General features: G+C 38.9%; 1 protein-coding gene across 8 annotated transcripts in view; it reads left to right on the forward strand.

Moving 5' to 3' along the window:
• Positions 1–16,225, forward strand: part of FOXN2 (forkhead box N2) — a 59,704-nt gene that overhangs the window by 18,201 nt on the left and 25,278 nt on the right. For 5 of the 8 annotated variants that reach the window (XM_075595832.1, XM_075595827.1, XM_075595835.1 and 2 more), the window contains one exon: positions 7,331–7,866. In XM_075595832.1, the coding sequence (XP_075451947.1) occupies positions 7,345–7,866 (522 nt within the window). In that variant the 5' untranslated portion in view covers positions 7,331–7,344. Of the gene's footprint in view, positions 1–1,118; positions 1,282–7,330; positions 7,867–16,225 lie in introns of all 8 variants that reach the window. The other 3 variants (XM_075595829.1, XM_075595830.1, XM_075595828.1) reach the window with 1 other exon arrangement.

The raw sequence follows: 16,225 nt of genomic DNA on the forward strand, positions 1-16,225 counted from the left end.
CACAAACTGCCTTCAAGGAGTGTCCCACTTTAACTGTGACACATATTTTCATTATGAATATATTTGCCATTATTAAATAAATATTTTCCTCACAATAGTGATGGCTAAACTTCTTCCTGCATAGTCCTACCTTGTCTAAAACCGATGAGAATAAAAGCAATGTGGAGTGTGCTTTACAGATGTAGCCAATTGTGTGCGTCCGCATTGGCTATGGGCTAATTCTAGACAATGGCCACTTCTCCCACTGGTGGCTTGTGTATGTCCCACATCAATGCACCGGCAAGTGAATGCAATGTCGTCTTGCTACTTGAATGACAGATCCTGCTCTACCCAGTGATCTCTCACGAGGGAAATGAAACTGTTCCAAAAAATCAACAGTGTTAAACAATGTACTTGCTCAATGTGAACAGGATGTTTTCATGTTCTTGTCAAAGGTCATGTTTCCTTTGCAAATTACTTTGGCGTTCCCCTTTTTAAACCTATTTGCATATTTAACTATAAAATCAACCAGTTGTTTTAAAATTTCAAATAAAATATTTACATGAATATATATATATTTTTTTTTGCAGGTCATTTTAATTATGGCAGTCGTTAAGTGTGCAACACAGATTATGGGAACTATGAAATGCCATATTCTTTCCTCATTTTATACAATTTTGTTTTGAACATGCCCCAAAGTTAAGCATTTAAGTATGGTATGTCTCATGGATGTTTTAGTGGCTAAAATAGGTATATGTTTAGCAATTTTTAAACATTAAAACCAATAGGGAAGTTATTTATATGACTGAGTGATTTTGCTTTGATTATTCTAAATCCTCATAAATGAAATCAGTAGATAGCCTGCCTGATCCTTATTTTGTAATTACATGTTTACTGTTAACAGACAGGATGGACTTTGGCTTAGTCATAATTGTGTAACATTTGACACCCTTCCCTCAACCTAGCCACTTATAAACAAAACTTTATTTGCCTATTTTGTTCTTAACATTCTCGTCTGTTATGATCACCAGGAAATGCATAGATGTCCTTATGCTTTGTTTGTACCCTGAAATGTAATCCTTTAACGAACTGTTATGATTTTTAGTTGTAACGATTTTCCATGTATTTGTTGTATAAAGCTTTTCAGTGCTAAAGAAAACCTATTGGTGCCCTCTGAGAAGTCATCCATTTATCCAAGGGTCTGGTGCATCACTTTGAATGCTTAAGCATAATGGAGATTGGATCTTGGAATTGCAGTCATGAGAATTGTGTACATTTAACATCTTCCAAAGGTCTAGAGAGGTCAGTTGAGTGGGTGCCATATGGCTGGGTTTTTTGTTGGGAATGAAAAAATGCAAATTATCTTTCGAATGGATGCATTCAGCTTGTTGGTGCGCACAAATGTAACCAACATCCACTTTATGGCACAGTGTCACGGGAGACCAGGCCATTTACACCTTTTTACCAGGATCATGCATTGAGCAAAACGAGTTGATGAAATACATTTGTAAATTTATTCACAGGAAAAGGCAAACACACAATGTTACACAAACAGCCCAAAGACACACTTACTTGGGAATTGGGGTTGAAAACTATGCTTTCCTCGGGCTGGAATTCACTTTGCTTAGAATCTTAGTGTTTTTCCAGTGTTCTGCAAGGTCTCTCAAAGTTTTCTATCTAATGGGTGCAAGGGGTTATAATACCTCTGACTTTCATTCAAAAAATACTATAGTCCAATCCAAAGCGTGAGAAATTTCTCCGCTGGTAGACACTACAGGGTTACCTGGAAATCTGAATGAACCAAGGGGCATGGGCAATTTGGCACCTCTGACCCTGGTTCCCTCAATGCCACCTGCGGTGACAGGCTCCTGCCAGTCTGGTGGGGCAAATGGCATCCATTGATCTCAAGATGTGGGTACTTGTCCTTCACTCCTGTCCAAATGGTCTTGACACCTCAGACACATCCTCTGGCTTTCTTCTCCACTGGATGAGTAGACACAATGGCACCCAAGTTGGTAGCCCACTGGCTCTGAAAGTCCCAGCTCATCTCTTTAAAAATATCCTAAGTCTTTTGGTTATGGGAAATAGAATAAGAAGCTGCATGTTTATTTCTACTAGCCATATTCCCCACACTCTCTATACAATAAACTTAGGACTGGACTTTTACAAGTCCCCTCACAATCTTGTAGATTGGAGGACCCCTATACCAGTTCAGGGTGACCTGGGTATCCCCATCAACCTAGGGACCCCTTGTCTGTTTCAGGGACACCTCACATCCCTATGCCCCATTTACCTTTCTGGGCTGTGCTGAAGCAGGGACTGTCACGGTAGACCTAGCTTATTATCCCTTTACCATCTGGATCCTTTGAAAAAAGCATGAAATAAAATTAATTGTATTTATTCACATAAAGAACACACACAGCTTGGATTACAAAATTATGACGAATAACACTTACTGAAATGGGGTCAAATGAAATAAAATGTCCACAGAAATTAAGTCTCTAGGCAGGAATTCCCACACGTGGGGTTGCTGCACAAAAAGAGCTGGCGGGTAACAGTCCTTGGCTAGGGGCGCTAGCGGCAACCCCTATTTCTTCGCCCAAAGTAATATTTTCGTTCCCCCCAATGCAGGATTAATTAGCCAATCCTTAGTCTTTGCGACTACTGGAAGATGGATACAAATCTTTTTAGTGGCAATTAAATAGTCTCTGTACCGCCCGCTGTAGCTTAGATGAATCTGCTTACAAGATTGAATTTAGTTGAAGCTTAATCTCAGATGACTCTTAGATGGAACTGACTTTCTGACTGACTGCATGACTTTTTAAAACTTCCCCTGTCCCATCTGTTAACATGTGCAGCCAATCTCTGGCGTGGGAACCAATTTCTCCACCTATAGCAAGGGTTTGCCAGGCACTCCCAAAACTGGCACAAAGCCTCAGTATCGCAACTGAGCACATGCAACAAAAATGTCATCTCCCCCCCCCCCCTCCCACTTGCCACTTAGCATATACCATCCTGCTTTCTTAATGAATGCCTCGAAGTCTAGCTAGCCCAAATAGACCCTTTGATCTAGATAAGCCCCCCTCTGAACAAATGCACTTTTCCTACCCCTATTCAAAAACATTGTTCTCATAATTCATACATTTAACACGTTATGATTTTCCCCTGAACCCCGTCTGGATTCAGGGTACTTGGGCATCTATGTGGGTACCTCTGCTATACTGGGGAATCCCTGCTATACCTGCAGATATATTTTAACCTCTTCATACCCATTTACCTTTTTTATTTTAATAAAACAAACCTGCTCTGCCTTCTTCCTGACTGGAGTGTGGGGATAAACATTAACCCCTTATGCCCCGTGTTGGTTGGGGTATTTTTCAATCACAGTAATACATGCACAATGCCCGGGCCCAAGAGCTGACATTCTACATTTTAACTTAAAACCCGTATAACTCTCTTCATCTTATCCCTGGTGAGAGATGTACTGAACCCCACCCTGGGGTTTGGGCATATTCTGAGAACCTTTAATGCAATTCAGTTCCCTGTCCGGTTTTACTGTCCTAGTTTGTGCTGAAGCAGGGGGATTTGGTGTTGAGCTGCAAACTGCGTTCTAGGGAGGATTTTGTCCGGTGATCTGTTACTCATGTCCTCAGGGATCTGGGGGGATTCCTGAGTACATGTTTCGGGGTAACCCACAACAGTGGCCCCCGTCTATCCAAACACACCCTGACAACATTTTACTGTAAAATCACCCCTGAAACTCACGCCTTGCACATCCCCACTGGCTGGCACTCCTGGAACAGTAAAAACACGTACATCTTTATTATACCAACAGTTATATACCACAATTGGGTTGAAGAGCTGACACTCACAATTCCCCAATATAGCTCAGGGGCACATTTCACACTGTTATTATACATTTTCAGGACTGCAGCCAGCCCTGGACTGCAGAACTGACACTACACAGTCGCCTTTTATGACTCGGGCCCCCCAGCTGGGCTTAATGCTTTAATTGGTGGCCGGGGGACCCCTTCACTGTCTCAGGGACCCCTAGTGGTGAGTCGCGCAAGCGGTCTCAAGGGGAGATATTACTGAGACAATGTGTCTACATGCATCCAGGCATCCGATCTGATTCCTGGGTACATTTTTAAGGGAACCAGCATCTCTGGGTCCTGACTAGATAGACACAATACTGACACTTTCTCCACACAAAAAAACCTGAAACTCGTACCACAGCAATTCACGCTTGCTGGCATCCCTGTAAAGGTAAAAACACAACAATTCTTTATTGTCGCATAATTACAGGTACTGCTTTTACAACAGTTGAATCCAAGAGCTGACACTCCTGAACCCCAAAACATGGATCAGTGGTAACCAAATTGACTTAATCTTTATTAGTGAGCCTAGCTACCTCTTCACCATCACACACAGGTAAAATGAAATAGGCAAACCTAAAGCGGCTTGTTTAAAATATACTGCATAATTGTAAGGAAACGCAACTGTTGGGCTGCAAAATGTTGCTGAGATCGCACAGCAGGAAGATTCTCTTGTAGTCGCTAGTGTCTCCAACACCCCTCTTCCGCAGCATTGAGCCAGAAAGTAATTTGCTCTGGAAGAGGCCTGAAGAGTACACCTGCAACCCTACCACTGTGCCCCACTCCTGCACAACCAGGCTAGTTGATAATACTTACTAATGTGTTTGAATTTAAAAACGTGCACTTAAGCTCCAGTTATAGGAAATCTGCAGTGTGCATACACCTACTCTCTTGGGCATCATATTTTCTGTGAGTTCAGTGCCTCTTCATTCTTTCAGTAGTTTTGCATAGCATTGTTTTTACCAAACTATTTGATGCATAGCACAGATGTCATCTTGATAGCCGACTTAACCATCCTGGTACAATATTGTCTGTGCACAGTAATAGCTTGTATTCTAGATATCCTGTGCTGTGTAAAATGGTTAAACTGATGGCTAGTATAGTTCATTTTCAATTAAACTTTATTATGTTCTTTCTCCTATAATTGTTTTTACTTGCAACCCCTGTGCCCAATATATTTTGTCCTAAACATCCAGGCCCTTTCGCCACAATGCATTATGGAGATTATTCATTAAGCTTAAATAGTGCCGCTCTGGCCACTACTGTATGGAAACTTCTATTAACTTGTGCGGTTGGGACACTGAATAGTCACTGGTACTGTTAAATAGGGAGTTTTTTTTATGTCTGTTCCCCCCGCCCAAGAAGTTATTCAACAAGCATGGTTGTGTTAACACACACAGTCGTCGACTCCCATGCAAGTCAATTGGAGTAAATGCTTTTTTGGATATGTTAATGGTTAACCCATAACAGCGCTTAATGAATCTGGCTATTAGAGGTAATAGTTTTGAAAGCTATAATGCCCATCAAGTAGTACTAACTTGGGCCATCTCAGAAGCGGCTATGCAGACCCTTGTACTTTCCAAGATTTCCTACCCTCTTAATTCTGCTGGTCACAGACTGCATTAGTGCTGCTTCCCAATGGTATTACTCCCTTTTGGCAATTTGCTTATATTCTAAGGTCTTCGGGCAGGGTCTCCCTTTTGGCGGTTGCTTACATTGTAAGGTCTTCGGCAGGGTCTCCCTTTTGGCGGTTGCTTACATTGTAAGGTCTTCGGGCAGGGTCTCCATTTGCTTTGTGGTGTCTCTTACGTACTGCTTTTATCCCTATTATTTGTACTCTATTTTCCCTGAATTGTAATTTTGTAAAGGGTTGCATACACAATTAAATTTAGTCGTGGAACCCTTTTTATATTCTGTACAACAGAATGGAACCCATTAAATATTTTTAGCGTAGCACATGAAAAACAATAAAAGAAATGCGTGGCAGGCAAAACAAATTCTTAGTTCAAGATCAAATACCTTTAATGAAAGTTATATTTTTAATAAATATAGTATCAGATTATTTTTATTAGTATAAAAAAAATACAAGAAACGTCATATTTTAATGAGCAGAGTGTAATATATGTATGTGTGTATGTGTATATATGCAATACGATACCGTGTGTGAGACGAATATCAAGAGGCAGCACTCCAATGGATGGTCAAAAAAGCTTTGTAATATCAAGACATCATAACCAACGTTTCGGTCCTACATGCGGGTTATGATGTCTTGATATTACAAAGCTTTTTTGACCATCCATTGGAGTTCTGCCTCTTGATATTCGTCTCGCACACGGTATCGTATTGCCTATTTATTCTCTACAGGATTTGCACCCATCATCTTGAATTACCCGACGGAGTGCCTATTGTTCTTATTATATTTTATATATTATATATTATATTTTTTTTTTCTTCAAATTCTGCCCCAATACATTTTTAAAAGACCCCCGCTGCCTATATCTATCTCCCACAGCCTACCTCAGGTGGGAGGAGAGGCTGGTATCCTGCCCTGTGGGTGCCTGCGGTGGTGGTGCTGGCGGCAGGGGGGTGTGTGAGGGAAGCGGTGCTCGGGGGGAGTTGGTGACGGAAGCGCAGCAGTCCTGGTGGCGAGGGGGTTGAAGGGAAGTGGCGGCGGTCAGGCCTGCACTCCACACGCGCTCTAGCAGGCACCGGAAGTGCTGCACAGCTAGAGCGCGCTCCTGCAGTCCTGACCAGAGATTGGGCTCAGTGGGGGGGTTTGAGGGGGAAAGCCGTGGCAGCGTGCTAGGGAAAGCCGGCACAGTCAGTCTGTAGGTGGAACCCCATTTGGGAAACACTGCACTAGGTCAACAAAATGATGGATATTATACTACCTTCTGCTATAGTGTGATGCTTGGGCAAGTTTTTGAAATATGTACAGATTTAAAGGACATTTACATATTGCAAAAGGAGTCCCAAACTTATTTCTAACATCGGCAACACAAATATTTTTTTATCTATTTAGATCTAAAAGGATAGCGGTATTTTTGTTAAGATGAGGGATTTGTTTACTATTTATTTATTTTGTCCCAAAGTGTTTGAAAAGAATGCACAGTAGTCCAGAATATGAATTATGCGAGGCATACATAAGTCTTCCTGATGTGTATATATTTTTTATATGCACTTAACTGTATTTTACATTTACGATCAAATACTACAATGCTTATACAGTTCTATGTCCACCCTCATCCTCTCCTTCCTCATTCATATTATTATTTTTATCCCTCCCTATTCACCTTCATAGTTTACAAAAACATTTTCAAAATGGTAAAAAAATTATCTCCAGATGCTAGCATTGACTGTTAACATGGGTCTCTTTTTTTTTTATTTTTTAATCTTCCTTGCCTGATGTGTTGACTTTTGGAATTAGATGATTTGAGGATTAACATAAAACATTGTTTCCTATTAATTTGTTACAGAACAATTGGATTAAATGGGTCCGGTAACTGGAATGACTCCAGATAAGAACGCAGAAACCCCAGGAGCGGAGAAAGTTGCAGGATTAAGTCAGATTGACAGAATGGGTAGCCTGCCAGAAGAGGTTGGTGCAGCCAGACCAAAGGCCTCTGCAGTGAACTGTGTCTCAACAGATGAAGAACTGACAAACTTAAATTGGCTTCATGAGAGTACAAATCTGCTTAACTTCAGCCTTGGGAGCGAGGGTCTTGCAGCTGGTAGCCCCCTGTATGATATTGAAGGTGACAATTCCCCATCGGGCTGTCAAAATCCAGAAAAGAAGTCTGCCTCTTCCAAACCTCCTTATTCGTTCAGCCTTCTCATTTACATGGCGATTGAACACTCTCCCAACAAATGTCTGCCTGTCAAAGAGATCTACAGTTGGATCCTTGACCGATTTCCTTATTTTTCCACTGCCCCCACTGGCTGGAAGAACTCTGTCCGACACAACCTTTCCCTAAATAAATGTTTTCGAAAAGTTGAGCGAAGTCACGGAAAGGTAAGGAAAAAAGTTCTGTCTGCATTCTGTGTGCGTAAAAAGCTAGAGAATCCATTGCACTCTTTCTTATTGCCTGACATTAATATTTAAACAAGTGAAAGTCCTCTTTGTGGAGCAGATATATATTGAAGGGAAGAACAGACTGCTACAAGCACAGCTCACCTTAAAGGAGCTGTTCCACATAAAGTAGTTGGAGATATCTCAATAGTTAAAAATATATTATATAGATATATCTACTCTTTTGACAGTGCAAATTAACAGTCCTTTTATCTACACTGTGTGATATTTATGCATAGTGTTAATTTCCTTTTTATATTCAACCTATATTCTATTGAAATGTGTTATTGTTTATCTAAAGAAGATTTTCAAACATAGTCAATCAACAACCTCTTTTATAAAGTGTGTGTGTGTGTGTGTGTGTGTGTGTGTGTGTGTGTGTGTGTGTGTGTGTGTGTGTGTGTGTGTGTGTGTGTGTGTGTGTGTGTGTGTGTGTGTGTGTGTGTGTGTGTGTGTGTGTGTGTGTGTGTGTGTGTGTGTGTGTGTGTGTGTGTGTGTGTGTGTGTGTGTTATATTCACATTTAATGGTTACGCAGAAATCCAGTGCCTATAATTATTCCAAGCTGTGATGAGGGATCCCATCCTCCCCACCACACATCTTTATTAAAATGGTAAACCGTTCTCCAATACTGCAGTACTGGAAAACCCTGGATTGAAGAGGTTAAATATACCATAGATCAATATTGTCAAAAGTATCTGGCTAGGTGAACATTATGATGCAGGTCATGACTTGTGTAGTTAATTAGATAAGCACACTCCCTTGTTGGTATTGAAACTCACAGGTATATATAAAAAATGCTATAGTTGTGTGTGGTGTGTGTGTGTATGCAAAAAATAACTTTAACTATGTGCACTATGGATTGGTAGTCTCAACACCCCCTAAGGGAAACTTCCTTCCAAGAATCCAAAATAAATATAGATATAGATGAGGTGGGAAAAACACTCAATCTTAATGTTAAGAAAGGGAGGACACCAGTCTCAAACAAATACAAATACGTATTTCAGCGTGTATATATACAAATAAAATGACAATTGCAATTAAAGGCATCAAAATACTGAATACAAAAACAGGAAGAAAAAAAACTTGCGTAGCTGCCACACTCTCTCCAAGAGATTCGATGTTTTGGGCTGTGGACCTTTGTCGAGTCTAACTAACCTTTCCTGATGTGTTGCACCTGCTATGCAAGTTTTTTTTTTTTTCAATATAATTGCAAGTGTCACTTTATTTATATATGTACGCTGAAATACAAATATGTATTTGTTTGAGACTGGTGTCCTCCCTTTCTGAACATTAAGAGTGTGGGTTTTTTCCCCCTCAGTGTGTGTCACACAAGTTTCATTGGTGCACAATCTTATATATATTTCAGAATGTTTGTGTGTCTTATTATGCACGTCCAAACTGTAAGACCAAGAACAACCAAACTTGGAAGGATTACATAGTATCAAAATACAGCAGATTGTCATAGTTCGGATCCTTTCAAACACTTCAAATGGGTTGCATGAGCTATTACAATTTCTCCAAGCAAGTCAGCCACTTGGGTGTTGTACCTGGTAGGCTATGTATCTGGCTAGTGACATCATAAGAGTCAGATATCTAGAAAGTTTACACAGAAAGCGGACAGAGGATGTCAGTTGGCACGAGGAGAAATTAAGACTGCTTTAGAAGATAGGTGGAAAAAATTGGGGACATCATAAGGTATTAAAGGTATGGGAGGGAGAGGGATGAAGGGGGTGAGGGATTACGTTGGTTTCTTAGAATTCCCCAGCAACCCCGGGTATTCTCGGCTACTATCCTATAAAGCGGTGACCATCCATTTTGCTTCTGAGTCTCAAGTAGCTGTGAGTGAGAGGGTGACACAAGCGAGGAGGGGGGAAATTGGCTATAGACATGTTTTAGATGTGGGTAAATAGATACATTGAAGCACTTATAAATAGTTGGTGGTATAGGAAGTTGTGTAATTTGTTATGGTGATACGGGGCAACCAATGGAATAAATATTTTGCACACATTCCTGTTAACTTGAATTATTGTATTGTGTTAAATATTTGAAATGTATGACGACTCATTACTAATTTAACACTTATGTCTTGAACACCAATGGTTCCAAATATGGAAGAGTTTCCTTTTCAGCTGTGGAGGCTGTGAAACCCTCACCGCCTAAATAGTTAGTGTACAGTTGCAAGTCTAGCTATGATCTCAGATAACAGTCTGGTTTGGGTTGTCATGGTAGCACTTCCTGCTGGCTGGTTTGTTCTTGAGCTGTTGATAATGTGAGACCTGCCCTTGTTCCTGCTGATGTGGAGAAGTGTGCTCTGGTGTCTGGCAATGAAAGATCTCGTCTTCCTTTTATCTCAAACATGCAACAGTTGTAAATCTCTGAAGACATATTTCACAATTCTTTCTTTTGCAGTAACTAAAGCAAACTATTTAAGTTTTTTTTTTTTTTTTGTTTTTATGTTTTTTTTATTTGTTCTTACAGAAGCCTGCAACTTTATTTTTTATTTGCAAAGTGCGAACACATTCTCTGCAGTATCGCACAATGGGGTACAGTAGCTACATAAACATTATTACATAGAAAATAAGAACAAATGAACACAAAATAGTTGCAGCAATGTAGTTATAGATGATAAAAGAAAAAACTATTTGTGAACACACTTAGTCATGTACATGTGTATAACCTATGCTAATTATGTTTAACATAGACCTGATAAAGGTGAGGTTGTCAGGATTAGTGTGATATGAAATGGCAGAATTGTTTTTCAATTACCTTAACTACATTTATTTATTTTTGTGCTAATGTTTGAAAACTGGATCTGAATTTTTAAATATAGATAAGTCTTGAACCATAGTTTGGGGGAGTCAAGTGAGGGTTTAGAGGACAAGATCAGAGAGAAAAGGGGTTTGGGTCAGGTAACAATCAGTGGCTGCAAGTCAGTGAGTGGGCACGGTAACATATTAATGGGCAGCAATACCGTGTGTTTTTTTGCAATGTGAGAATAAATGATGTATTTTAGGACTCCATACATTTTTATGTTAAATTCTAGATTATTCTATGCAGTGTACTTGAAGATATTTCATTTGCCCATACACTCTTACCCGCCTGTATGTGAAAGTGGTTAACAACTAGTAACCCAGGCCTTGCTTGCCTCCCTATAGGGCACTACAAATTGCCACTACAATTACTATAGGCCACTACATCCCAATTACACTACTACCCCCAGGATTAATTTAAGGGCTTAACCTCAGGAGTCCAAGGACCTCTGTTTTATTAGGAAAAATATACAAATAAACATGGTTGAAAATGAGGGCAATCTCTTCAAAAGGTACTCGGTTCAATTAGAGCCCAAAGACTGCACTTGCTAAATTATACATGTAATATCACAATGACGTACAGTGTAGGGTCAGACAGTTTGTAAAAGAAAAATGAGTAAAGCAAAAAAAAACCTATACATTACCAGTGAGTTTAGCAACAGCTCCTTTAAGGGAAGAGAAAATCTTAGATCCACTTACTCCCTGAACTTGTAGGGTTCACTCAAACAACTTTTATAACCCGTTAGAACTGTTTCATCTGTAAAATATACTAGAGGCATGGCCAGTCCACCCATTTTTCACGTCAGAGATTTTTTTTTTTTTCTTCGAGTAGTTGGAAAGCGCATCCTAGATTGTGGTGTGTGTGTGGTTTTTTTTTTTAATATAGAATTTTTACATTTCCAATTTATTCAGAGGATAAAATACTCCATACATCTCTCCCCATAATCACCAGATTAATCGTGCCCACATCTAGAGACGGACGTACTTGTCAGTTGGGCCGGTGAATTTTCATACTAACTTTTTGTGTTTCTTCGCAAATTTGCAAACGTTTGTGAAAGCATTCACTTTCTCCACCAGAGTTCACTTAACAAACTTTGAGACTCTTTTTTTACTAGAGTACCAAGTGCTATATATAATATATACCACCTCAAATACGACCTTTATAAGACACGTCGAGATACCAGTGACAAAAAGGAGCATACCTGGGCTATATGCCAATTTTATATCATTTGCAGACCTATATTGGCATATCTCGGGTGCTCCTTTCTGTGCAAAGGTCTCTGTACAAGTGTATAAAGGTGTATTTGGAGACACACCTAGTAAAGAAGAGCGAGCGCTCGTGTACACAGGTTGTTTGCTCATTCTGTGACATACAACCGTTTGTAAATAATATAATGGTCTAATTGGCTTCCTCAAACAAATCTAACTGGCTGCTTTTTGTTTCTTCGATAATGAATTACAAATTGCTTTTCCCAGCGGCCTTTTTAATGGGGAAGTGTTTGTTAACCAATTCTTTTATTTACTCTTATTCCACTCTGTATTATTAGAGGGCCAATACAGATAAGGAGCGGGAGTGGAGGGGTTATGTCGGCAAAGTGTTATCAATGGCGTTAATGGTGCATATAGCTATATATCTATCATAAACGTAAATATATTGGGTGCAAATAAATCCCAAGATGGCCCACCAGGGTGGGGATTTAAAAGATCGATACTTTACAGAGCTTTGGTCAAAGGAGGCCTGGCCCTTCCCAACCTAACTAAATTCTACCAGGTCTTGCAATGAAGCCAGATCCTCCTGCAACTTGCCTATACATATGAGGGTGGACATAGAACACTCTGAAGTATCCCCCTTGTTTATTAACTCCTTTTAATGTGGCTGACCCCTCCGAGCAGACAACTAGTTTGAAATTCCACCCAGTAATCTTTCTCTCCTTCTCTCCTTCGTGAGCAACGTAAGGTTTAGCTACCGTGGATGAACACAATCTTTCAACAACTTTATTTTTTTTTTTGTTTGTTTTTTTTATACAAGCGATACTATATTCCAAGACTTCATTAGCCATGAAGAAACAATCCACCGTTCCCCATCTATCTCTGTATTAGAGCATCTCTCCTATTCAAGTTCCATTTGCAAACTGTCCCAAAATACTTTATTTGATCTGATGTCCTGCTGGTTTGTTGTTTTTTTTTGTTTTTTTTTTTTGTTTTTTTTTTCCAACTTCAAATTTTTATAACACAAAAATTATCCAAGGGGATAAAAAAGATTCCTCTTATTGCACTCTATATTATATGATTTTTACAGATATAGGACAAAATTGTCCTAGCAAAACAAGTGTGCTATAATTGCCATTAATTGCTATTGAATCGGTATTTTCAGTTAAAAACAAAAATAATAACATTTTATTACATTAAAAAACAATAATCTGTGACTCAGTGAAATATTTACAGTGATAAATGTTTAAAAGAATTTTCTTTAGGGGTGGAGTGTTTTGGAGACTCTATATTTTATATTTCAGACTATGAATCACATTAATATGTGTCTGTATTTCTTTTAGATCCACTCAGACAGCTCAGTGTAATTTCTAGTAATGCATATATATATGGAATAAGTGTATTACGGCTCAATAGGCAGTAAATAGTTGCCTTTTGTAGCAAACAAACTAGGTTATGCGCATCTGTTTTCTCTAAATCCTATATTATGATCATACAGTGGAAATTGACATATATTGGTCACATAGAAGGTATTTTGATCCCTCCTTTATCCATGTGTAACTGATTCCATATATAAATAGCTGTTTACCAGATGTAAATATCAAAATAGATTTACCATAGAAGTAAGATGGAATCACAAGATATAGACACAATTAAATATATGTACACAGTATCCCTATAATAGGGTATATCCACAGATATCAAAAATCATAGGAGAGGTATATTCATAGTAGATAACCTAATATCTCACAGAGACCAAAGATGGTAAATAGCACAGTAATACAGTATAGTGTTTATATGTCAGGTCAGAATGAGCCCCACTAGATGCATTTGTGGGGTAGTATAAGGATATCCAAGACGCAGACACATTTGGTCTCGGCGGACCTAGGATGCAAAATAACCAGGTTTGTGCAAATTCCACTTAGAGGTCACAGCGGACCAAAACAGATTACAGGCTATTGTTTCGTATACACGGTATGTAGATCACCCAGTAGCCATAGGATATAAGTGGAAAGTGTGGTGTTGCAACACCAGTATACTGGCCGTGTTCCCGAAACTGAGGTGTCGCCCCCTATGACGTCAATCCACCCTTCCCCATCTATCTCTGTATTAGAGCATCTCTCCTATGTTTATTGAATTTTTTCATATCAAATAAAACATTGCATATTTAGAACTTTCAAACGTGGAATAAAAAAATATTCTTAACAAAATTGTAACATGTTATCTGTTTGTAAACAAGCAAAAACAAAACAAAAGACACAACAAAAAAAGGAGGGGGGGAGGAGGGGGATAACAGATGTGAGAACTCTGCTTCTGTTATTTTGCTATTACTCCTATGGGAACTTTCTTCAATTATTGTGTAGATGACTAACGTTCTTATTATTTGTCAATTATTTCTGGTTAGTCTTATTAAAACGTGACCTATAGCTCATTCTTACTCATATTCTTACCCATACTTCAAAAGAGAATGCATTTATCTCCATCATTGCCAGATTGTGGTTCTCTCTACTCCTGGGATGTCTGTCTGGGCCAACCACGGCATCCAGACTTTTTTATAAATTTTGCGCCAGTGTCATTAACCAAAGTCGTTAATTTTTCCATCTGGCAAATCTACCACATCCTAATCTGGGGGATATTTGGAATCTCTGCTTGTTTCCACAGTATCGCGATCTCGCACCTCGTGGCTGTTGCTAAATGCATAATCAATTTGTTACCTGTTTTGGAAAGGCCTGGCCAAGGTCTATTCAAAAGGAATAGTCATGGATCCGGAGGAATAGTGAGGTCAAAAATCCTCTGAAGCCAATGTCTAATTTGTGTCCATAATGGGACTATCCGAGGACAAGACCACAACATGTGCGAACATTTTCATCAAGATAGACCGGGAGCAAATTGGAAATTAAATTAATCTATTTTGAATATTCCAGGTGTTTGCCAGAACATGGCGCACGAAATAGACCTATACTTTCAGACAAATTATGGATCGGTTAGTTCCCAGTTTACATTATGGGAGGCACATAAAGCAACATTGAGAGTGATTTTTATTGGAGTAGCTGCTAGACGAAAAAGAGAGAGGAATAAAAAAATTGGTATTTTAAGGGATAAATTAAAGAATCTTTCAGATAACAATAAGAAACATTTAGATCCCGGGATGTTACAAGAGATAAGAGATACTAGGACTGAATTGAATGTTACTAACCTCCCAGGCTGAAAAATCCTTAAGTTGGTCAAAAAGGAAGTTTTATGAAAAAGCAAACAGACCAGATACTATGTTAGCACATAAATTAAGAAATAATCATCAAAATTTTAAAATTCAAGCAATCCGTACACAAAAAGGTACGATCACGACCAACCCAAAATTAATAGTAAACGAATTTAAATCTTTTTATGAAAATCTATACAGCGGAGATAAAGTGGCACACAATCCTAGAACAAACAGCTTTAAAGGAATTCCTAAAGAGTGCAGGCCTACCAAGATTAAGCAGATTGAACAGAGAATCTTTAGAAGCAGATTTTACAATAGAAGAACTGACAGAGGTTATTGGGGAACTGAAGCCGTCAAAATCTCCAGGTCCTGATGGCTTTTCAGGTCTCTATTATTAGAAATTCTGTAAAAATATTGCCCCATGTCTACTTCAAAATGTTTAATGCGGTTCTAAATAGAGCCACATTTCCGGAACAAATGCTCCAAGCATCCATTTCTATCATACATAAGCCAGATAGAGATCCGCTAGATTGCAAGAATTATAGACCAATTTCTTTGATTAACACAGACGTCAAAATTTATGCTAAATTGTTGGCCAATAGATTGTCACATCCTACCTAAACTAATACATCCAGATCAAGTAGGCTTCATTAAAAACAGGCAAGCAGCGGATAACACCCGACGAGTCATTGATCTGTTAGATATAGCCAATAATGATAAAATACAAGTTATGATGTTAAATTTAGATTTGGAAATAAACTAAATAAAGCAATCTTTTCGTTCTATTCTAACCCTACAGCTAAAGTGGTTCATCAGGGTCATCCATCAGATACACTTAAAATTAAAAGTGGTACGAGACAGTGATGTCCACTGTCACCCCTCTTATTTGCTCTCTGTATTGAACCTTTTTCTTTTTAACACGCCTAATAATCAGTATTGACTATCGGTATTATGCATCTCTTGCATGGTCTACATCTTCTGTCAAGTCGTGTGGTTTTTTTTTTTTTTTTTTTAAATCCTTTTACAATATTTGATTTTTAACCAGACTAAATCGTGTAAAAGATTCCTTTTTTTTAACCT

The sequence above is a fragment of the Ascaphus truei genome, chromosome 4 (genome assembly GCF_040206685.1).
Source record: "Ascaphus truei isolate aAscTru1 chromosome 4, aAscTru1.hap1, whole genome shotgun sequence".
In the NCBI taxonomy this organism is placed as follows: Eukaryota; Metazoa; Chordata; class Amphibia; order Anura; family Ascaphidae; genus Ascaphus; species Ascaphus truei.